Below are 25,170 nucleotides of genomic sequence, written 5' to 3'. Positions count from 1 at the left end.
TGGAAGGGAGATGGACATCCACTAAGCAATGTTATGTGTGCTGTAAAAATGAAACCAGTTTAACTAAACTGTCAGGAGTTGCCAGCAAAGGTTTAAAGTCTGTAAGAAGAAAGCCACTTTGGCATGAAAAATGGTCTTATGTTAATGGAAAATCTGATTTAGAAAAATCAGATGACAAGCTGCTCTTCTCTCTGTGTGCTCTGAACCAGCACAGAGAGTAGGGTATCTGCCTTGAGCAGTAGACCTGGATTTGGTCCCCTGCACCCCATATTGCTGCCCGAGCCTTGCCAGGAGTAAGCCCTCAGCATGGCCAGGTGTTGTCTCCCCAAAACCAAAAGAAGTCCAAACTAACAAAAATTTAAGCACAGGATCACATTTGTTTGTGACTGGACAGGAGACCTTGAGGCTCTGTTTATAGAAGGAGTGAAAGGAGGCTGGAGCAGACAGTTTGCACATGGATTCCTTTTTTAAATTGTTTAAACATTTTTTTAATTGAATCACCATAAGCATTGCTTACAATGCTTTCATGTTTGAGTTTCAGTCATACAAAGATCAAGCACCCATCCCTCCACCTGTGCACATTTTCCACCACCAATGTCCCCAGTATTCCTCTCCAATTCCACCCCTTCCCCTGTCTCTATAGCAGACAATTAGTCCCACACTGTCTCTCTACTTTTGGATGTTATGGCTTGCAATACAGATACCGAGAGGCTATCACATTTGGTCCCTTATCTACTTGGAGCACACATCTCCCATCCCTATTGACCCCTCCAACCATCATTGACTTATTGATCACTTTTCTATTCCAGCTGCCTTCTCCCCCAGCTCATAAGGCAGGCTTCCAACCATGGAGAAATGTTCCTGGCCCTTGTCTCTACTGTCCTTGGGTATTAGTCTCATAATTTATTATTTATATTCCCCAGATGAGTGCAGTAATTCTATGTCTGTTCCTCTCTTTCTGACTCATTTCACTTAGCATGATACTCTCCATGACCAACCACTTATAAATAAGTTTTATGACTTCATCTTTCCTAATAGCTGCATAGTATTCCATTGTACACATGGATTCCTTAATGGCTATAAAGGACCCAAACATTTCATATTAGAGCTGGAGAATGAAAAGTGATGGAAGATTCATTCCCTGCTTGTTCTGTCTGAATATACTTTCATTCCCATTTTTCTTTCTTTTTTTCCTCAATTCTTTAAGTATATTCCCATTCACGTCTTGCAAGCAGAAGGAGCTGGCAGGAAGAAGGACCCTAGAGGAAAAAAGAATGTTAGAAATAACAGGGAGTGAGAAGAGCAGAGTGGACCAAAGAATCAGAAGTGTGTGTTTGGACTGAGCAGGCATAATCGGGGAGACTGTTTTCTATACAAAACTTTGCCCCACTGTCGCCATTGAAAACAGAGCTGCCTTTTGACTCACAAGATCTGATCCATCTGACAGGTCCAGGAGGACCTCATATTTCATAGAATTAATTCATATTCTTTTTTTTTAAGTTGGGGCTTCCCAAACTATGCTCAGGGGCCATCAGTACTACTCTTGGGCCTGAGCATGCTTCAGTGCTTATAGTGCAGTACTGGGGGCCACCAGGTCCACTGTAGCAGTACTAAGCGGCACTCCAGAGCAGTGGTCAGAGGTCTATATGGTGCTGGGAATCAAACTCCAATCCTTGACAGGAGAAAGAGTACAGTGGTTTAGATGTTTGTCTTGCATTTGGCCAACCATGATTTGATCCTTTGCTTTGAATATGGTCCCCAGAGCACTGCCAGGAATGATCCCTGAGCCAGAACCAGGATTAATCCCAAAGAACTACTGGGTTTGGCCTCAACCCCGCCGTCTTCCCCCTCCCAAAAAAACCCCAAACTCAAATCCCTGCATATGTATACAGCCTTGATACCTGGATTATCTCCCCAGACCTTGATGTTTTTAACTTCACCCTTGATCTAAGCCTATGAAGGTTCTACTTCCATTCTCCAGTAGTTTGCAAATTTCTCTTTTAGCAGAGACTTGTTTTTTTTAATTTTATTTGTTTGTTTGTTTGTTTGTTTTTGAGCCACACCCAGCAGTGCTCAGGAGTAACTCCTGGCTCTGTGTTCAGGGATCACACCTGGTGGACTCAGAGAATGATAGAGGGATTGAACCTGGGTCAACTTCATGCAAAGCAAGGGCTCCACTCAATATAATATTTCCCTTGCCCTGTGGCAGAGTCCTTTGTATCTTTCTCTTTCCTTGTCCCCCTGGCAATGGTGAGAGCTAGAACTTTCTCTTTCTCCCTCTCAGTTCTTGATGCAGGTAAACTGAAATTTATATTGGGAAATCTCACTAAGGAAAAAGATTGGGAATTCCAGCTTCTGGAATCAGTTAAGCACTATCTTGGAAGAAAGGAATGGCCCCATTTCGAGACTGCAAGGACTGGGCTCTGTCCTGGGTCTCAGTGCTTTACCATCAAAAGCCAAATTAACCCGAGAGTACCTGATCCAGCTGTTGAAGTGACCCCTAAACTCTGACCTTGGTTTCTATCTTGAGGCCACAACTCTGATCTCTGTGTCTGATCTCTGTGTCACTCACCTACTTCCCAATCCCTTATCCTATGAGATTTAACAGCAGATCCCTTTAGAAAGTGAGTCGCCTCTGTTGAACCTTCTTGTGCTTGGTTTACTGGCTCACTCCAACTCTGCTTAGGAAGAGTCTGTGGCTCTGAGAAGTTACACGATTGACCAGAACCTTGCAGGGTGACACCTGTACATCAGGTTCAAACCCAGAAGTTCCTACTCCAAAGACCCAGAGTCTTTCTACCATGCCTAACTCGTTGCCCTGGAAAATTCTATTGCCCCTTCCTTGGTAGAATGTGACTTTGACTTTGGCCTTTGGAGTGAATGTTGCACCTGCCCAGCAGTCAAGGTTAAAGACAGGAAGTAGAAGTATCAGTTCCTTAGCTCTTAGCACACCACAACAGAGTTGCCATAGGAAGTGTTTTCCACCTCCAAGGGGGTCCAAACTAATGGGAAATTGAATAATGGACACCTGGTGTGAGGCAGAGGCCTGGAGTAAGGTTGAGCCTGAAAGCCACGCTGTAGGACCAACCATAGTGTCAGTCTGACAGCTCTTAAGAGACAGAATTCTGTGGCAGATATAGAAGCTACCAGCCTAGGAGAAAGCAGGGGAGAGGCCTGAGAGGTCTGGCCACGATGGTCCAGGCACACTCCCCTCCCTGTCCATATCACCTGCTCTGATAGAGGGAGGTTGGAAGGTCATGGGGCCACTCGGGTACTTCCTTCCAAACACTGTGCGTCATTCCTTTGTTTGAAGCTATTGAGCACCAGCGCCCCATCAACTACTGCACAGCTGGCCTACACGACTGTGACATTCCTCAGCGGGCCCAGTGTATCTACACGCATGGCTCCTCCTACTCCTGCTCCTGTCTGCCGGGCTTCACGGGGGATGGCCGAGCCTGTCAAGGTGCGTGATGGAGCTTCCATTCAACTTTCTATGACCTATAAACGTTCCCTTAGTGGCTCTTCCCATCTGTCAACTGCTCAGCAGAATTGACTCAGTTCTGTTGGGCAAGGGGCTGCTTTCTCTATCTCCAGTGGTTTGATCTAAGATTCTCTTTGCGAGACTGCCTCACTGGATGGAGGAAGATACTTGGCTTCCTCCTCCTGATCTTGTGCATTCAGACAATGAACACCTGCTCTCTTCTAGGAAGTAGATTTGCCTTTGATGAAAAGGTAGTCTGCACACAGGGAGCGTAAAGTACAGCTTGTTATATAATTAATAATATATAGTCATTCACCTGGCCTGCTCTAACACTCTGCTCCCCCCAAAAGTCAATGCATTGAAGATATTGGGGGCTGGAGCAATAGTATAGCAGGTAAGGCATTTGCCTTGCACGTGGTTGACCCGGGTTCAATTCCCAGCATCCCATATGATCCCCTAGCACTGCTAGGAGTAATTCCTGAGTGCAGAGCCAGGAATGAGCATTGCCGATTGTGACTCAAAAAGGAAAACAAACAAACAAATAAATTGAATATATTAGTGAATGTATAATTATTCATTGTTATTATAAATATATAACTATTGAATAATGATTATTCAATAAATGAAATAAATTATTTACTCAGAATAAGCCGTTTCACAGAACCCCTTCATATCTGAGATGAGCCAGAGTACTCTCAAGATAATTTTAGATAAGATAACAGGGAATCCATTGCCCTAGTTCTTCAAATTACAAAATTACTTACCATGATAGCAGAGTATTTTTGAAAAGTCAGAGCTCTCTAAGGATGGATAATAAGCTCTGAGTTATGTCCCCTTCATAATTTGCATGTAAATTTTCTCTTGTTGCCAAGGTTTTTCTGTCAAGCTGCTAATCTGTCTCCAAACTCAATTTTTGAAGTTCTCAATTTATAATGGGAAGGATCATTTTATAATGCAAAACAGATTCTCTCTTCTTTTTCCTTTTGCAAGCTTGATTTTTTCCGTTAAGTCAGTGCCAGATATCTGTAGTAAATACCCTCGATAAAGACTAGGGTGTCACTGTTTGATGTCTTGCGAGTTCCAGATCTCAGGGTCCACAACAGAAAGTCCATCCCAGAGAGTTGCACAAGAGGCTTTAGTGGTTGTGTAATTCTGAGGTCCGGAAGAAGTCTCATTGTCCTGGGACCCGGTGTCTGTTTTGCAGATGTGGATGAATGCCAGTTGAACCGGTGTCACCCTGATGCCTTCTGCTACAACACACCAGGCTCCTTCATGTGTCAGTGCAAACCTGGCTACCAGGGAGATGGCTTCCGCTGTGTGCCTGGAGGTAAGGCATGGGGCAATGGACCTTGCTACCTCTGTGGCTACTGAGTGAGTGTGTGGTTTGGGCTCAGCAATAAGGTGGCGGTGTGGGAGGCTCCACAGAGAGTCCTAAAGACCATGGAGATAAGAGAGTAGAGAGCACTGGTAAGTGGCACAGAGCCAGACAGATTATGCAGATAACTCCATAGGAACCATGATGTCCGGGGGTCTCCAAGGAAACAGAACCCACAGACCATAGATAAAGAGAGTTATTACTTGGACCTGGCTCACATCCTTATAACGGCAGGCAAGTCCCAGGATCTGCAGGTGGCAAGCTGGAGGCCGGGAGAACTAGTACTTTTCTTTTGAGTCTGAAGGTCAGGAAAAACAAATGCTCCTGTTCATAGGTTTTCAGGAAAGAAGAATTCTCTTACTTAGAAAAAAATCACCTTTTTGCTCTAAGTCACCAATTGGATAATGATCCATTTAAGGCAAGCAATCTGCTTTATTCAGTCTGTGAAGGTAAAAGTCAGTCTCATGGATATCATGCACTTGCTCTCTGTGAATGGAGCTAGAGGGCATCATGCCGGTGAAGGTTGAGGAGAGGGACGGATTCAGAATGATTGCTCTCAAATGTGGGCCAGAAAGATAAAGAGCAGGGGAATGACAAGAGAGCTGGTTCACAGAACTGCGCTTACCTGGGCATGGGTGGACGGAAGCAGGTGGACTCTGGTGGAGAGTGTGCTGTTGTATGCATGAAACTATCATTAATGTTATTATAAACCACAGTACCTCAATAAAAATGGGGAGGAAGTCCAATAAAAACTTATTTAATTTAAAAATAACCTCATTGAAATGCCCAGAATAATATTTGACATATTTGGCCACCCAGTGGCTCAATTTGATGCATAAAATCAATTATCACATGATTCTGCATCCTGAGGGGTAAAGCTTGGGTAGGGGTGGATGGGCTGGATTGGAGACCCAACAGTTGGGGTGATGGTATGAGTGGCACTCTACAGAGTTGTCTGAATTATCTGCTCTCCGTGGACTGTCTCTTTTCCTGAGCTGCCCCTGGCCTGAGACTTGGGTGAAATATTGTTGATCATGAGGATTGTCATTATTAAAGTTCTGCATCAGACCCCGAAATGGAGGCTCTCAACACATGCTCTGAAGTGGAGGGCAGGAACTGGTGGCCACTGATGTAGAACCGGATACAAACTGAAACCCTTCCATGTCCAAATTGCAATTATTGGGCAAGAGGGGGGCACTCCTGGCCACCCACTCCTGTCAGTGCTCAGGATTTATTCCTGTTTTTTTGTGCTCGAGGATCATCCTGGCACATCCTTAATCACTAGGGATCACCCCCATATCAGGATGGGGATCATACCTGGGTCAGAGACGTGCAAGGCCAAGAGACTTAACCCCTGTCCTGTCTCTTCCACCCATCATTTTTGAAAGTCTTTTTAGGGAATGGAATAATAATACAGGAGGTGGGGTGTTTGCTTTGCACACAGCTGTCCTGGGTTCGATCCCCGGCATCTCATATGGGCACCTGAGCATTGCCAGGAATAATTCCTGAGTACAGAAATAGGAGTAACCCCTGAGCATTGCTGGGTGTGACCCAAAATGCCAAAAATAAATAATTTTTTTTAAAAAAGATGCTTTTAAAAAAATTTTTTTCTAGACACTGATTTACAGAGGGTTATTAACAAGAGGGTTTCAGGCATACAGGGTTGCCACCTCCCCTTATACAGTGGATGCTGAAACTTAAAATATAATGGCATAACCCATAGGCATAACCCAATGACATAACCCATATCTAGAGCTAAAACTGAGAACCTGCCAGATGGTTTTCCAGATTCAACCCTCTAAACCATAGGTTTTCTGTCCTGAGATCAAGAAGATTCTTGACACATGAGACTGAACTCTTGCTGCTGTGTTTACTGGCTGCTACTGTTGCTGATCAAATATATCTGGGCCACCAGAAACATCTTCATAAAAGTGGAAATTGCAACTTCACCACTTCGTTTTGTTTTTGTTTTTTTGAGGGGTGCTCCCAAGCAGTGCTCAAGAGACCAGGGCCCCACAGGTGATTTACAACCAATTGAGCTGGCAGTTCTGTGCCGGAACCTGGGATGTGATGCTGCTTGGGCCCTCAGTGTTGGAAATACCAGGTACCCTGGAGGTTCTGGGGGCCCCAGGGCTGTGCCTGTCCTTGTGGTGTTGGAACTGAAACCTGGGTTGGCCACAGGCATGTACCCAAACTACTATGTTAGCTCCTCCTCCTCTCCCTCCTACCCTCCTCCTCCTCTTCCTCTTCCCCCTCCTCCTCATCCTCTCCCTCATTCCCTCCTCCTCCTACTCCTCTTTTCTCTTCATCCTCCTCTTCTCCTCCTCTTCCCCCTCTTCCTCCTCCTCCTCCTATTCCCCCTCCTCCTCTTCCTCGTCCTCGTCCTCCTCCTCCTCCTCCTCCTCCTCCTCCTCCTCTTCTTCTTCTTCTTCTTCTTCTTCTTCTTCTTCTTCTTCTTCTTCTTCTTCTTCTTCTTCTTCTTCTTCTTCTTCTCCTCCTTCTCCTTCTCCTCCTTCTCCTTCTCCTCCTTCTCCTTCTTCTTCCACTTCTCCTTCTTCTTCTCCTTCTTTTTCTCCTTCTCCTTCTCCTCCTCCTCCTATGTTGATCACATTCAACATTATGACAAAAGACCCACCATTATTATTTGGAATTTTCCCCAACAATCAGACCTGCCAAAAAGACATTATTAGATAATTTGTTTTCTATTGCTGATTATGAAGAGCATATGGTGTTGCGCGGCTGCTACTGTAGCCGTGCAATTTTGGACTTCTGATATTCTAATAATAGTCTGGAGGGATTACTGCTAAGAGCCACTGAGTTCTAAGATTGGTTTGTGTGCCTCTGGGATCATGGTCGTTCCTAAGCTGGAGGAGGCATTCATGGGTGGCAACTCAGGGCCTTGTCAGGGCGGGGAGCAGGGCCAGTTTCATCCCCCATCCCACGAGGCCCCGTGTGCCTTGTCACTGCAGTCTCATACCTGGCTGTCCATTAGGCTCTGAAAGGTAGCAGCCACCATGTCGCCACTGCCAAGGGCAAAAGGTGAAGGGACAGGCACCCTTCCCCACCTGGGGCAACATGGCGCTGTAGTTTAATGCACAGTCCAGATGCATTTAGGTTGGGAATTTTATTTTGCTCAGAATTTCCTACCACCATTCAAGCCTGCCTTGACAGGGACAGATGCTAGATAATTTACTTTCCATTGCTCACTTTGCATATCAGGAAAGGTCACGTGGCTGTGTAAGTGGCTGAGCAGTTCAGAAGAATAGTCCTGGTGCCCACATACCAGAGCCATGCTTGTAGAAGCTCATGGTTGCCAGGATTCTATCTGGAGAAGGCAGGGAGACACAACCTGCCCCATCTGGGACCTCCTGGCGATATGGGCTTGGTACAGGGCCCGGAGAATTCTCCGAGTGTTGTGGAGCCCGCCAGCCAGGTTTCTTCACTGCTGTGTGCCTTCTTTTTCTTCTTCTTCTCATTCTCCTCTTCCTTCTCCTTCTTCTTCGTCTCCTCCTCCTTCTCCTTCCTTCCTTCTTCTCATCCTTCCTCTCCTCTTTCTTCTCCTTCCTCTTTTGTTCCTCTTCTTTCTCCTCCTCTTCTTTTCCTCCTTCTACTCCTCCTTCTCCTTCTCCTCCTTCCTTCTTATCCTCCTTTCTCTCCTCCTCTTTCCTCTCCTTCCTCTCTTCCTCCTCTTCTTTATCCTCTTCTTACTTTCCTTTCCCTCTTCTTTCTCTTCCTCTTCTTTCTTCTTCCTCCTCTTCTTCTTCCTCCTCTTCCCCCTTTTGATATTCTGTGAGTATCTTGAGGGGAGGATGGCATGCATATGAATTGGATCTTTATGTACTTTGAATTCTATGTAATATAAGACTTATGGCATAGTGGCTAGTATAAAGTTGTGGAAGAGATAAATGAATGTGCCAATTTCCACACTTGCTAAAAGGATTTGGTTATCTGCACTCTCAGAAGAGCTGGGTGTGACTGCTTTTTAAAATAGCGCCTATCTAGCAGGAGGAAAAATACGAAAGTTAAGTCAACATTTTAGTCTAGATTGTTTTCTTCTGCTTAAAATGTGGGTCAAAAGCTATAATTTGCAGGCCAAAGATGGGCCCCCACAATTTTTGTAAATAAAGTGTTATTGGAACACAGCCCTGTTTGCTAGATTGTGATTTAAAGTTTATGTGTTATAGTCTATGGCTGCTTTCATTTCAAGAGCAGAGACTAGCAGTTTCACAGAGACTGGAAAATGTACCTGATGTAAGATGCTGGCTACCTGAGTCTTCACCAAGAAGTTTGCTGACCCCACCTTAGCGGAATCCAGTCAGGGTCACCTTTGTGTTCCTGAAACTGTGGGTAAATGTTGTAGCACTGCCTATAGATTTGGATAATCAAGCTCATAGCGAAGAGTTTTTGATCATTTGAGTTAAAGCATGCCAGCAGCTATTAAGAATAACTAACCTTCATTCTTTGACATCTTGTCTCACATCTCCAGTTTAAAAAGAAACTGCTTCATCTACTCTTACCTGGCTCCCTAACCTCCCTTTTAGTCTCTGTTGATTAAACAGAAACAATTTAGACCTGTAATCAGGGATATGAAGATGGAACAAGGATGAGACCAATAAGAGCCTTGCTAAGGATGTTTATGTATTAATCCTCTTTCTTTTTAAGTCAACATCTAGGGGCTGGAGAGAGAGTGCAGGGGTTAAGGACCTTACTTGCCTTGCATCCCAGCAACCCTGCTTCAATCCCCAGTCCCACTTTTGGTCCCTGAGCACTTCCAGGTCTGACCCAAAAACAAACCAAAACAAACAGCAAACGACTCCCCCTCTCCCCGAAAAACAAAATCAACATCTAATTCTCTACTGAAGAGAAAGTGTACATTAGAAACATGTGAGAATGTTCACTGAGCATTGCCTGTAAAAACAAAATCTAAATCAGACTATCAGGAGGAGTGGACAAATGACTTTTTTAAAAAATTTTTAAATTTTTATTAGTGAGACACCATGAGGTACAGTGGTAGACTTACAAATTTTTGTGCTTGGGTTTCATTTATACAATGATCAAATACCCATCCCTCCACCAGTAACCATTTCCCACCACCGCAGATCCCAGTATCCTTCCCACCCAATTCACATAATGAAATAATATACGGTAGTAACATGAATAAACTGAGTTCATAAATACATTTCAAATATATGCTAAGCAAAATAAAATTTTAAAAGTATATATGTTGTCTTAAATATGGAAAATGTAACCCTGTATGAGAAGAAACCTACATTTATTATAAAATGCACGCATGGGCGTGAACAGCGAACATCAGGATAAGATGACTGCTGCAGGGCCCGGCGAGGCTCAGAGGTAGAGCTTCTGCCTGGCATGCCAAGGCTGCTCCACACGCTGCAATCACCAGCAGTGTGGCCCCAGTGTGGCACTACCACAGCAAAGGGAATTTGGCAACGAGGGGTTCAAGGCGTGCAGGTGTTTACTTCCGTGGTGGGGGAGAGGGAATGAGAATTGGAGAGAGCTCTGTAAGGTATTTTTAATTTTTTTTCTACCAGTTGAAATAGGAATACGGAGCTTTTTAGTCATTTGTGAAAAATTCTAAATAGTTGATGAGGGGCTGGAGAGATAGCACAGCGGGTAGGGTGTTTGCCTTGCACGCAGCTGACCCAGGTTCAATTCCCAGCATCCCATACGGTCCCATGAGCACCGCCAGGAGTAACTCCTAAGTGCAGAGCCAGGAGTAACCCCTGTGCATTGCTGAGCGTGACCCAAAAAGCAAAAAAAAAAAAAGTTGATGAATTACTAACAAGAGAATATGTAGTGTCTTTTTTCCTTCTGGACCCCTATAGCTAGAGTCAGCACCCTTTACAGAGGGAACTAATTTGAAAATTAAATTGACTTCGAGGGCAAGTGAGTTAAGACCAGAGTTACTGCAGTATCCACTGATAACATGCAAACAGCAGGAATTATGAGTCTGCCTCCACCCTCCTTCATTCTCTCCCATGTGTATGTGTGGATTGTGAAATCCGTTCTGTGAATTCCTCTTGGTGTTTATTCATAAATGTGATAGGCCAGTGGTTTTCAATAGCCAGTTCTCACACTGCTGCTGATCTGTAGGGCTGAAAAGGTTGAAAGCCACTGGGAAAATAAAACAAGAATCAAAATAAGGTTTGAGCATGCAGGATGTATGGAGTAACTGTTGTTCTATGAAACAGTGCTGTATATGCTTGGATAGGAGTTTGGATGAGTATGAGTGCTTTATATTTCGATTTATTGAATGAAATGTATTTTGTGGTATCTAGAAAGTTTGAAAGTCCCATATTAGTTATATATTGTAGTGTCACAAATTATTCTCAAAGTTAGCAATGAAAGTTTTTTTTTTTTTTAATCTCAGAGCTTCTGTGGGTCAGGAATTCAGCAGCTTTGCTGGTCTTAACAACCTCTCCTGAGTGGTTGTCAAGACACTTGAATCAAGGCTGTGGTCTTTCTGGGAGTCATCTAAGTCTAAAGGACTGAATGGTTTATGATGGCCTCAGATCTTCACAGCATGGGTTCCTAACTCCTTTTGTCTCTCACAGGCTGCCTGAAAGCTAATTAATGGGGTGGGGTAGAGGGAAGAGGAAGGGGAGGGAGCAACATCATGATGGAGGCCTCTGCTGGTACTATGAGTCACAAGTCAGCCTCTTCCAATGGCAATGGGTGAGAGTACCAGAGATAGGAGAAAAGGAATCATCTGGGAACATGGCTATCATAGCCACAGACATTGCCTGGACAATGTCTAAGGGGGATGTAACTGACTAGAGTCTTTCTGGAACATTAGAGGAGCTTATTAGAGGATTAAAGACAGAACAAAATATCCTAGGCTAGGGGCTAGAGTGATTGCACAGCAGGTAGGGCGTTTGCCTTGCACGCAGCCGACCCAGGTTCGATTCCCAGCATCCCATATGGTTCCCTGAGCACCGCCAGGAGTAATTCCTGAGTGCATGAGCCAGGAATAACCCCTGTGCATTGTCTACCCCCAAAATATACAGAGCCTTTCACTGATGCCATACCATTTATAAAAAAAAAAAAACAGAATAACTCCTACTAAAAAAAATATCCTGGGCTCGAGATGTAAAGGGCAAATACGAAGCCTCAGGGGGTTTAATTGCATGTCTTTATAGTTGGCATCAGTCACAGGCTTCTGCATCTTGATCCCCATTGCGGATCTTTGAGAGCGATAAGGAGTTGAAAAAGTAGGGCTCCAAGGAGAACATTTTGGATAATGCAACTTAAAGGAAAGAAAAGTGAGGAACACTTTCCACATACACTTTTGTTGGTCTGTGCCCGTTTTCTTGTGTTAGTTTGCACTTTGCTTCAAAGTGTTGTTAGAAACAAAATCTTCTAACAAAATCTTGTTAGAAAGCTTGAACATCCCAATTAGAGCTAGAAAGAGACTTGAGAATTATGTGATTCATGTCTTTTGTTTTATGAATAAAAAAACATGTACCAGAAAAACTTTTTAGGGAAGGGTGTGGTTTGGGCCATACCCAACTGTGCGCAGCACTTTTTCCTGGCTCTGTGCTCAGGGTCACTCCTGAGGGTACTCTGGGGACCATATGTGTGCTGGGAAGTGAGTTAGAGTTGGCTGCATACAAAACAGGGAACTCAACCCATTTAAGTTTGTCTTGGTGGCCCCTCATATTTTTTTTCTCTTTGGGTCACATCCAGTGATGCTAAGAAGTTACTCCTGGCTCTGCAATCAGGCATTACTCCTTGGGGACCCATATGGGATGCTGGGGATTGAACCCGGGTCGACCGCATGCAAGACAAATGCCCTCCTTGCTGTACTGTTGATCCAGCTGCCCCTTATTCTTAAATTTTTTTTTCTTTATCTTAGGCCATCCTTCGCAGTGTTTGGGGGCTACTCCTGGCTTTGTGCTCATTTCTGGTGGTGCTTAGGAAATCATGCAGTGCAGGGAATCAGGCCTAGACCTCCTGCATGCAAAGAAACTCTCTCCCCAACCCAATTTCTTAGATTTAAAATCAAGTTTCTGGGACTCTTTACATAAAAGAACTTTCTACAGCAAATTTTCTCAAAATTGAGTAAACCTCTTTTTTTAAAGGAATATTTTCAAAACCTCCTGTGTTTAATCATGGAATAATCTGGGCATTAACTGTTGTAACTGCAAATTCAAAACATTCTCAATCAAAATGTAAACAAAATCATACATTTCTGATCAATATTAATGTACCAGATCCTTGTTTCTTTGAGAGGACATCACCATTCCTGCAATAGGCTTCCCCATCCTGGAATGTATGTCCTAGAAAAGTCCTATCAGCCCACAAAGAAGCTGTGATATTGCTTATCTCACGCAAAAAAAAACCAAACCTATTTAAGACAGTACAAGAGAAAGGTGCTGTACTGGCACAAAGGTTTGATCCCTGACACCTGGGTTGTTGGTTGTTCCAAGTTAATATTTTTAGTTATATGATGCACTTTTCAACTTGTTATTTCAGAGGGTTTTTTTTTCATTTCAAGAAAAATTTATTCTATTTTTAGTATGCAGCCCGGCAAGCTACCGAGAGTATTGGATATGCCAGACACAGTAACAACAAAGTCTCCAATGGAGACGTTACTGGGCCCGCTCGAGCAAATCGACGATCAACGGGAGGGCCTTTACCTTTACCTTTTACCTTATTCACTTTTTGTGCTTTGGAAAAACTTCTGTTTTATGCAGTGAATCTTTGAATTCAGTATTATTTCATCTGTCCTCTAAAATTTTAGCTTTTTTAATGAAAAAAATTATTTTTTATGTTTTAAAATATTTTGGTCACATCCAACAATGCTCACGGGTTACTCCTGGCTCTGCACTCAGGAATTACCCCTGGTGGTGAGCAGTGAACCATATAGGATGTCAGGATTTGAACCCAGTGCAGGCACTTGCAAGGTAAATGCCCTACCCACTGTATTACCACTTTAACTCCCTTCTTTTTTTGGCTTTTGTCTTTCAATATTTTTCTCTCCTATACCTTCTGTTTCTATTAAAATTTAATCTGTTCTATTTATTCACTTTTGTGTTCTTTCTGGCTTAGTCTTCATCTCTGAAATGATATTTTTTCTTTTATTTTGCCTCCTTTTCTGAGTTCTGTTTTCTAATTTCTAGACGATTTTGCTCTTTCGTGATTTGTAGTTCTTTTTCTTACTGTCTTTGTTCTTACTTTTGATAAACATTGCAAACTGATTAGCATGTCCTCATTGCAATTTTTTACTAAAATTTCTTTATTGTAGTACAGGTCACATTGTTTAAATTAGTAAAATTAGCTGAGAGAGCCCAATAGACTAAGCACGTATGTAACATGACGGAGGCCTGGGTTCAGACTCTGGCATCACATGGTCCCCTAAGCACTACTGAAGGTGACCCCATAAAACAGAGAATAAAATAATTAAGAATATTCTTTTCCCGAGTTCTTGGGTAGTTTTCATATTTTAACCACTGTAAATGGGACTGGAGCTATAGCACAGTGGTAGGGCGTTTGCCTTGCACGCAGCCAACATGGCCGACCCGAGTTCGATTCCTCTGCCCCTCTCAGAGAGCCCGGCAAGCTACCGAGAGTATCTCGCCCGCACGGCAGAGCCTGGCATGCTACCCGTGACGTATTCGATATGCCAAACACAGTAACAACAAGTCTCATGATGGAGACGTTACTGGGCCCGCTCAAGCAAATCGATGAACAAGGGAGGACAGTGATGTGTATATATATATATATATATATATATATATATATATATATACAGTGAACCACTGTAAATAATGCTGTTTCAAACACCAGGATGTATATAACTTTTTTTTTTTTTTGCTTTTTGCATCACACCTGGCAATGCACAGGAGTTCCTCCTGGCTCTGCACTCAGGAATTACTCCTGGCAGTGTTCAGGATACCATATGGGATTCTGGGAATCAAATTCAAGTTTTCCACGTGCAATGCAAACTCCCTACCTGCTGTGCTATTGCTCCAGCCCCATATATAACTTTTTCTGTTGATGTTTTGAAATTATTTGGATAGATACCCAAAAAGTGGGATTGCTGAATCATATAGCATCTCTCTCTTATCTTGGAAGCTCCAAATTATTTGTCAAAATGATTACAATTTCCATTAACACCAACAGTATGGGCCAGAGCAATAGCATAGCGGGTAGGGCATTTGCCTTGCACGCGGCTGACCTGGGTTCATTCCTCTGCCCCTCTCTGCGAGCCCAGCAAGCTACCAAGAGTATTCCGTCCGCACGGCAAAGCCTGGCAAGCTACCGGTGATGTATTCAATATGCCAAAAACAGTAACAAGTCTCACAATGGAGACGTTACTGGTGCCCACTCAAGAAAATTGCTGAACAACGGGAGGACAGTGCTATAGCACAGTGCTACCAACGGTACAAAAGTATGCCTTTTTCTTTATACACTCTCCAACAATAATGGATACTGTTTCTTTATAGTATAGCCAATCTCAGGAATGTGAGCAGATACTTCTAAGGTCTCAATTTGTATTTCCTTGATACAGTGATATAGATGGGTTTTTTTTTTGAACCCTTTCTATGTCCTCATGGAGTTGTGTCTATTCAAAATGTTTGCTCCTTAAAATTGGAATTGTTTGTATATAGGGGCAGGAGCCTCCCAAGCAGTGCTCAAGAAGTCTGGGGGCCCCCACTAGCAACTATTTGCCAAGAAGACCATAGATTCAGCACAAGGGCCTGCGAATAATGAGGTGCCAGAAATATTCAGGTCACCTTGGTTGTGGTTGGAGTCGCCAGAACTGTACCCAGCAATGCTGTGGGACCAGGTAGTGCTGAGGATTAAAACCAGGTTGGGTGCATGCTAATGTCGTATGTTAAGCCTTCAAATTGGATGTGAATTGCTGACCACAGGTACATATCAGCAGGTTAATAACCCCTAAATTGGTTATTACTAATTGCTTATCAGCTATAATGTGCAAATATCTTCCTATCTTGTAGGTTGTCTTTTGTTTCGTCTTTGTTCTGTTTTTTTTTCCTTCTGCTTTGCAAGAACTTTTTAGGTTAATGTAGCGCCAGTTGTTGAGCTCTGCTTCCCTTTCCCTTGTTGTTGGCGTCAGGTCTGGTGTCATGGAATGATTCACTGATGGGTTCTTCTATGTTTTGGATCGTTTTGATTTTTATGGTTTGGGATCTTACAACTGAAACAAAATGATTTAAAAATCTTACGCTCCTAAGGAGAGAGTAGATGCCAGGAGGTATCCCCAAGGATATGTGGGTGTGTAAAACTCCAAGATGCTGTTTCACAGGATGAGATATGAGACAGCACTTCTACTAGAGATTCATTTCTTCTTCCTGCTGTCTTAGCATTATTCTGCCTTCTCCTTCCCTTTTCTGCTTTTTCAGACTCATCTTCCCTCCTGAGGCTTTCTCCTTCTGTAAGGCTGGGGTAAAATATTGGACACAATTAGAGGAGAGTTCTTAAGTAGCTACATTTCCCCATCATCATTGTTTTTGATGATGGCATTCAGAGTTAACCCCTGAGACCATAAGGATAAAGAATGTATCAGGTTGCCATTGTCTGCTTGTAAATTCCCATTCTTGCAAATGTGGCAGTTCTTGGACTTACAAGAGTCCACTTGGCAACTACTGCTATAAATCTTCAAGTCAGCAAATTGAAGCTGGAGAAGATCCGGCATTACTCACTGTGCCCTTGTTGGCTCTTCCTAAGTGTATGCGCATGGAAGCTCCACTCAGAGCAGACCACGGGAACAAAGTTCCTCAGACTGATTCCTTCACCCTCAGGGCCACAATGGTGATTTATTCAAATTATTTGAGAAGGCAAGTTAAGTAAGAGTCTGGAATGCAAATCAGAAGCCAAACACCAAAAATGTGTTTCTGTCTTTCTTCTCTCTCTGTTTTATTTTTCTTTCATTCTCTTTATACCCGGCCTCAAGAAAAGTCATCCCAGGTCTCCCATTTCCCAGAGAGGTATTGAGTTTTGACTACTTCCTACTCTGAGCAGATTAAACTGGGGGTGATTTTGCTTGAGTTATCTAATCATCCAGAAATAAGATCAAGAACTGTTCCTCCATCTTATTCCCAGCCCAGTGACGAGACTTCAGTGGAAAATTCCCCTTGTAGGCCTGCTGATAGGCTGAGAAGCCATCCCAGGAAACCCACTGATACCAGACTTTTATAAACAAGCTCTAAGTCCTGCTTTGTGAGGCACAACTGATGACCCCCTCTTTTATCTTTGAGTTCAAGATAGTACTTCTAAGTTCCATGTCAATTATATGTATCTGTGTGTGTGTGTGTGTGTGTGTGTGTGTGTGTGTGTGTGTATCACTTGAGATTTTGCATGTTGGCTATATAGACCATCAACACAAAACTATGAGCCACATACATTGGAGCAATTCCTATTCATTTAGAAGTTTGGTTTGGTTGGTTGTCCATAGAACATCAGGCTTGTTTTCTAGGTGGAACGGCAGCACCACATCTAGGCACTGCTATAAGGAAAATAATTCAGTGGGTGCTGATATTTTCTTTCTGTGTTTAGTGTGGGTCCATCATTCCTGACATAGCCTCTTTATTGTGTATGAGCCATTCTGAGCTCCAGGCATATAGGGCTGAAGGATGTGGAGCTGGGCTGAAATCCAAAGACCCAACTTCTAGCATAAACTGAGCCACTGACTTAGTGGCCTACGGGGGCCCTTGAACCAAACTGAGCTTCTGGCTCATTGGGTATAAAAACATAGTTACATATTGTATAGGATTCTAGTGGGCCTTAAAAGTAATATGTGGATGAATGGGACAACTTAAATGGAAACCCTGTAAGAGAGTAAAGAAATAAATTCCACATTAAGAAGGAAGAAAAACAACTTTAGGGGTTGGAGAGATGGTACAGAGATTAAGGCATTTGCCTTGCCCATATGGTCTGCTGAGCCCCACAAGGAGTAACCTCTTGGCACAGAATGAGGATTAAGCACTGAGTTCTGTGGATGTGGCCCAAACTACTACCACCCCCAAACAGAAAACAAACCCAACAGCTTTGGTATTCTTAACTAGATGGCATGTTTATATCTTTCTTTGGCTCTTCTACATCAAGTATGTTTTGTTTTCTTTTATTTTAGCCTCTGGGACAAAAGAAAATAATACTCAGTTCCCCTCGCCAGATTCAACAAACACTTTTCTGGCGTGCTAATTGCTTATAGTCAAGGGAGAAGCCATGCTAAGCAGGCTAACATGAGAACTGGCAACACAGATAAAAGTGCTTTAAACATTTATTGGCAACACATGTCACTGAGAAGGCTTTTATTTTGTCACAAATGAACTTCTGAATATGAAACTTAAAGCTCTTTCTCTGCATTTTGCCTTAACATATTCCACTAATTTCTCAAAATAATACTGAGATTAGTTCTTTTTTTTGAAAGGGGGTAGGGGTGGCGGTCACACCTGGCAGTGCTCAGAGTTTACTCCTAGAGCTGCACTCAGGAATTTCTCCAGTGTTACTCAGGGTGATGGAGGACAAGCCACTGTGCTCTTGCTCTGGCCCCATACTGAGATTAGTTCTTGCTGCTTACCCCTTTTATAGAGTCAAGGGAGCTACAGTTAATCAGCTTTGCTGATGTGCCCAAGATAACCAGATGTAATGGAACCAATAATCAAAACCACTTTGAGACACAAAATTCTATAAAATAGTTTTTATGTATTCTGTTATTGAATATGGTATTATTAGACATCAATGTGTTAAGTAGCACATGTTCATGTTAATATTCTCACTGGCCTAACTAGTAATGCCCTACAGCTGGGGTTGGCTACAGTTGTCACAGGCCAAATCTGGCCCATTAGGCTGTTTTAGTAAATGAAGTTTTACTGGAACATTCATTCATTCATATATTACTTGGCTTCTTTTATGCTACAACTGCAGAGTGGAATAGTTGTGACAGAGATCATATAGCCCAACACAGCCAATCACACATGTTCTCTGCTTGAAGGGTAGAGTAGGTGAAGTAGGTGTAGGGAAGACCTACCCTAATTGCTAAGATACAGTCTTTCAGTGAAGGTCAGTCGGAAAGAATCCCTGAACTGATAGAGAGACTCTCTGCTGTGTATCTGTTGTATCTTGGGATCTTCTGTCAAGACAGTCAGGGAATTGTAACTGTTCCCTTTTCCGTTGTCTTCTCTCCACGCCAGAAGGTCCTTGCAGGGCAGACCCTGTGGGTTATTCCCATAGGTACATGCACTCCAGCTCAGTAGGTGTTTACTGAGTCAGGTTTGAGGAAACTTAGCCACTTACTAGCCTCAGTGCCTAGGGTTGAGGAGACAGACAAGGAACTGCCCTTAGGGTCTTAGCACATGGCTAACAAGCAATGCAGAGCAAATCCCGAGTTTCTCAGAAGTTTATGGAGTGGCACTGTGCCTATTCCTGGAAAGGCTTCCTGAAGAAAATCAATCCTGAACAGGATTTACTGGACTGGGCATCAGTACAGCAAATGCTGTTCAGTTTGACTGAAATATTGTTCTCCACACCCATAGTTGTTCTGCCAGTGTATGGGCATTGCTCAGTGTCGCAGATTCAGCAGAGACGGTGCCTCCACGAGCCTGCCCCTGCGGTGGGCAGGACTCGGTGAGCATGGGCAGCTGCCACTCTCTGCATTGGGAGCTGTTTATCGCTGGCCTCAGCTTTTTACAGGCATTCCTGCAGAGACAGAAGCATCTCTCTGCCTGAGGCTCTGAGTTGCTCAAAGAGGGAAACACAGAGTGCTGGCAAATGGTTCCTGTAGTCTTTGACTCGCAAAGCTTTGAACTTGACTCTGTGTGGGTTAGCAAGAAGTTAAGATCACAGATTTAAAAAAAAAAATTTCTAGAGCCAGGATATGGCTCAAGCAGTAGAACACACAGCTCGTTTTGTGTGAGGCCCTGCTGCCATCCCTGGTACCTCTCCCCGTCACTCAAATGCACCAGCAGCTGTAGCCTGCAAAACAAATTTTTTAAAACATTTTTTAGGGCCAGAGAGATAATACAGCAGGTAGGGCATTTGCCTTGCACGCGGCCGAACGGGGTTCGATCCCCAGCATCCCATATGGTCCCCCGAGCACCGCCAGGAGTAATTCCTGAGGGCAGAGCAGTAGTAACCCCTGAGCATCGTTAGGAGTGACTCAATATGCAAAAACAACAACAAAAAACAACATTTTTTTAGAAAAGTTTCAGTGGTGTACACCAACTGATGAATGGCTGAACAAAACATGCAGCCAAATTATAGAATTTATTCAACCACACAAAAAGGATGAAGTATGAATGCACAATACAACATGGGTAGACTTTGGGAACATTCTGCTGAGGGAGCAGGACAGATGATCCAAGGGTCAAGGCACTTGGCTTGCATGTGGCTGAGCCCAGTTTGATCTCTGGCACCAAATACGGTCTCTGAGCACTGCTGGGTGTGGCCCAACTCCCTTCTCAGCCATACACACACATACAAAATAAGAAATAAAATATTCTGCTGATTTAAAAAACCAGAAAGAAAAGGTCGCATAGTCTGCAATTCTGTTTATATGAAATGCCCATAAGAGGTATGTCCTGAGAGGCAGAACACAGATCAGTGGTTACCAGGGCTGGGAGGGAGGGAGAAACAGAGAGCCGAGTGCTTCCTTCTGAGATGAGAAAATGCATGGGAAATGATAGAAGTGGTGATCAGACAGCATCGCAGAGATGGAAACAAATGCTGCTAAACTTTATTTTGAAATGGTTAATGGTTCTGCTGGGTGTATCTCTCTCTCTCTCTTTTTTTCTTTGCAGGGCTTGTGGGGGAGGGCTTGGGACCATACACAAGAGGTGCTTAAGGGCTGTATCTGGCTCTGAGCTCAGGAGTGACCCTGGAAGTGCTCTGCGTGACCCTTTGCAGTGCCAGGTATCTGCCAGGGTCTGCTGCATGCAAAGGAAGTGCTGTAGTTCCTGTACTCGCTTTCCAACCCTCAATTAAAAAAAAATTCTTAATAAAAGGTGGAAAATGGGCACTGGTGGAGGCATGGGTATTTGATCATTGTATAATTGAAATCAAGAACAAAAATTTGTAAGTCTACAACTGTACCTCATGGTGTTTCACTTAATAAAAATTTTTTAAAAAATTAAAAAATCTAGTTAAGCACAAAAAAAAGTTGCTTAGGAGAAACAAGGAAATATGAACCATCATGACAATGAAATAAGAATGAAAAAAATAAGAAATCAAAACCACGGTGATGACCAGGTGACTTGATGCCTTTGAGTTGGGTGCAGGGGTTTGGAGGCAGCGACCATGAAGATGGACATTGGTCAGCTGACTGCCTCCTTTTGATCATGAAGATGGACATTGACCAGCTGACTCTCTCCTTTTCTTGTCTCCCTGTAGAAGTGGAGAAGACCCGGTGTCAGCAGGAGCGAGAGCACATCCTGGGTGCAGCTGGACGGGTTGACTCCCAGCGGCCCCTGCCACCTGGCCTGTTTGTCCCTGAGTGCGACGAGCATGGACAGTATGTGCCCACCCAGTGCCACGGCAGCACGGGCTACTGCTGGTGTGTGGATCGAGACGGCCGGGAGGTGGAGGGCACCAGGACCAGGCCCGGGACCAGGCCTCCCTGTAAGTCTGAGCAAGCCCTTTGTGGTTTTAAGATCCAAGAGGCTCCTGTGGGCTCTCTCTGCACCCACCCGCGGCAGCAGGAAGTTGCTGTGCTGGGGGCTGAAGCAATAGCACAGTGGGTAGGGCATTTGCCTTGCACGCGGCCAACCCAGGTTCAAATCCCAGCATCCCATATGGTTCCCCAAGCACTGCCAGGAGTAATTCCTGAGTGCAGAGCCAGGAGTAACCTCTGTGCATCTCTGGGTGTGACCCTCCCCCCCTAAAAAAAAGGATAAAAAAAGATTTGCGATTCTGGGAATTGGAGTATGCTGTCTGAGTCCCCTGCTGTGCTTAGTGACTCTGGACACAGATACTTGCCTCAGTATCAGCAACTTCTTGACATTGCCAGAAAATGCTGTGACCAAGTCCAGTCAGTCAATGATCGTGATCAATGGGATCCAGTGACTCTCCATGCTCAGTTTAACGAATAATCATAAATGATCCTGCAAGCCATTTTCCCAAAGCAGCTGAGAGGCTGGTGACTGCTCACAGCTCCATTTACTCATCCAGTCAGCATTAGTTGAGGGGTTGCAGCTCCAGGCAGTGCGGGGCATTTCTAGAGAAGTCACACAGCTGGTCCCTGGGGCCTCAGAAGCCAGGTGCACAGGTGTGCTATGTAGGAAGCGAGGCTGTGCTGGCAGAGGATGGCCGGGAGCACAGAGGGGGGTGGGTGAGAGCCCTCCCCACACCCAGGGACCCAGCTCGGCAGCCATGTACCTCCACAACCCAACTGCTGCCATGCTCAAGGCCACTCCCCATACACTTGGACCGAGCCTCACATGTGAGTAAACATATTCCTGGACACATCATAAAACACTCCCTACCCATTCTCCATAGTTACCACATCACATTTGATGGGTTTCAGATAGTAGGCAACAAGTAATAGAGGGAAATATATATATATATAAGCATATATATATATTTTCAGGTATATATATATCAAAGCTCACATCACCCAAACTTTAACAACATGTTAGCTATATCCTATAGAATGTCTTAATGGCTCCTGCTGAAATAGAAAAATCTTCACACTGTTTCCTATATGAAAACTTTTTTGTAAGCATGTTCAGCAGTTCTTCGTAACAGACAATACAAAATGTATTATTTCGGTTGTGTTTTGGGACAGGGATTGGCACTTGGGATGGAAGCATCCTGAATTTGGTGGTGGGAAGGTGTAATGGTGGTGGGATTGGTGTTTGAATAGTGAATGTAATCAAACACTACGAACTAACTTATAAAAAAAAAAAACAGAGGGGGCTCCACCAGGAACCTTTTCAGAGCAGCAGCATTGAAGCTAGCTTGGAGCAGGGCCTGAGGTGGTGGCCCCAGGGAAGAGGAGCTGGTTCACGCAGTCATCCTGGGCAGAGGAAAGAATCTGAGGGATGTCAAGGGGACGGTTCCCCACTGAGGACCCTGGGTGCAGTGCGCAACTTGGAAAGGGTTTCATGCAGGCACTGCTTTGATTGGGTTTTAGTTTTAGGAATATCACTGACTGGACAGAGGAGGCTGAGATAGAGCCATGAGAGGCACTGATATGGGGAAGGGGGGGCCCATCACAGAGGTTCAAGCTGATCCAGGTGGAAAAGGCCACTCCAGGTGGCCTGGCATGAGTTTAGAGAGGGGGGCTCGAGCCTGGAGCCGTCAACTCAGGTTGCTTGATTCTGACTGCATAGACCGCTGCCAGGGTCTAATGGGCAGGCAGACCTGAGAAAGATCTGAAAATGACCCATCAGGGGCTCCTTTCAGCTCTCACTCTATAGGGCAGCCCAAGATGGTCCCCAAGTCATCCATACAGCTGAGAGGATAGGGTGCGTTTCCGAACACACAGTGCAGGACACCTGTTCTCCCTCCCAGAACCTTTTGTTACGGAGTGGGCCTGTCAGGAGTTGCAGGGTAAGGCTAGAAGTGAGAGAGAATCAACTTCTGATTCCCATTTGCCTCTTGGGAGCCCAGAGTGAGTGGTTCTGTCAGGCAGGGCCTGCCTGTGGGCAGGGCCTCAGACAGTGTTTCCCCTGGAAGGTAAGTTCCTGAGGGGTCGGGAGGCCAAGGAGCTGTTGCTCCTTGCTGGCCCAGTCCAAAGCAAAGCCTGAAAAGCGGTGATTTTGGTTAAGGAGAAAGTTCAGCCTTTCCGCCCCAAGACCTGACCTCTAATGTTCAGCTCAGGCCTTGCATTCTTTCCTGCACAAATGCACCCATGATCTGGAACCTTCTGCTCCATGCACTTTCACATATAAAACAATTATGTCACTGTGCATTTGATGGTGCCCGGAGGGTGATTTGACCAGTGTGGTTGTGTGTGTATGTGCGTGTGTGTATGTGTGTGTGTGTGTGTGTGTGTATTTGTGCATGTGTGCATGTCTGTGTGCATATGTGTACAGGTTCTTCCTGCTTGTGCTTTGTTCATTTCTGTTGCACACCGGCATTGCTCATTGACATCTCCTGCCCCACAGGTCTGAGTACAGTAGCTCCCCCGATTCACCCCGGGCCCCCCGTTCCTACTGCCGTGATCCCCCTGCCCCCCGGAACCCACTTGCTCTTTGCCCAGACGGGGAAGATAGAGCACCTTCCCCTGGAGGGAAACACTATGAAGAAGATGGAAGCCAGAACGCTGCTCCACGCCCCGGTGAGTGCTGCTTACTATGCTGGGGGACATTCTGTGACCTCCTGGTGGTGGGGACTAGGACCTGACCCCTGACCCAGAGACATCTTCATTCTCTGGGCTGATAACACAGGGATGTATTCCTACTCTGCCTCTGTGATTTCAAGAGGTCGGAGCAGAACTGGAAGAGCTTTTCAGAGATCAGACATGGGCTCCTATAGCCCCTGGCTTTGATTTTTGCCTTCTCGCTTAGTGATAGTGATAGTCTGGATTTTTTTTTTTTTTTGCTTCTGACTGAATAAATAAGAAAATGTCAGAAGCACTGTAGCACTGTCCATGCTTCTGACATTTTCTTATTTATTCATTTTCTTATTTATTTATTTAGTTATTTATTGGATCACCGTGAGAACAGTTAGAAAGCTTTCAGGTTTAAATCTCAGTCATACAATGATCAAACACCCATCCCTTCACCAGTGCATATTTTCCACCACCAAGAGCCCCGATATGCCCCCCATGCCACCCCTCCCTGTGCCTATGAGGCAGATGATTTCCACTTAGCTCTCTCTCTACTTTGATTGCATTCATTATTTCGACAAAAGATGCACTATTATTATTTGGAATTTTCCCCCAACAGTCAAACCTGCTGTAAAGGTATCATCTGTCCACCTGTTGTTCATCGATTTGCTCAAGCGGGCCCAGTAACGTCTCCATTGTGAGACTTCTTGTTACTGTGTTTGACATATTGAATACTCTCGGTAGCTTGCCGGGCTCTCAAAGGTATTATGAAATAATTTGTTTTCTATTGCTGGTTATGGAGACCACATGATGTCTTTGGATTTTGGATTTCTGATATTTTACTAATTAAGTCTGGAAGGATGTCTGCCAAAAGCCGAATAGTTCCAAGATTGATTTGTGTGCCTCTGGGTCCATGGCCATACCAGAGAGCCGCTCATGGGGGACAACTCATGGTCTCGGCAGGGCAAGAAGGATGTGCCTGTTCCGCCCCCCATCCCATGAGGCCGCAGTTGCCCCATCACCGCTGGCTCATACCTGGCTGTCCAATAAGCTCTGAGG

The 25,170-nt window shown here is 44.4% G+C and overlaps 1 protein-coding gene across 1 annotated transcript in view; it reads left to right on the top strand.

The window, feature by feature from the left end:
* The window catches only part of NID1 (nidogen 1), a 99,805-nt gene that overhangs the window by 58,688 nt on the left and 15,947 nt on the right, over window positions 1–25,170 (top strand). Inside the window, exons 11-14 of the mRNA XM_056113643.1 lie at window positions 3,314–3,463; window positions 4,686–4,808; window positions 21,231–21,458; window positions 23,948–24,120. Coding sequence (XP_055969618.1) covers window positions 3,314–3,463; window positions 4,686–4,808; window positions 21,231–21,458; window positions 23,948–24,120 — 674 coding nt within the window. The remainder of the gene's footprint in view (window positions 1–3,313; window positions 3,464–4,685; window positions 4,809–21,230; window positions 21,459–23,947; window positions 24,121–25,170) is intronic.

Source organism: Sorex fumeus, unplaced genomic scaffold (assembly GCF_029834395.1).
Source record: "Sorex fumeus unplaced genomic scaffold, SorFum_2.1 ptg000021l, whole genome shotgun sequence".
In the NCBI taxonomy this organism is placed as follows: domain Eukaryota; kingdom Metazoa; phylum Chordata; class Mammalia; order Eulipotyphla; family Soricidae; genus Sorex; species Sorex fumeus.
Note: the sequence above shows the minus strand (reverse complement) of the source record. Positions and strands in the feature narration are given on the sequence as shown.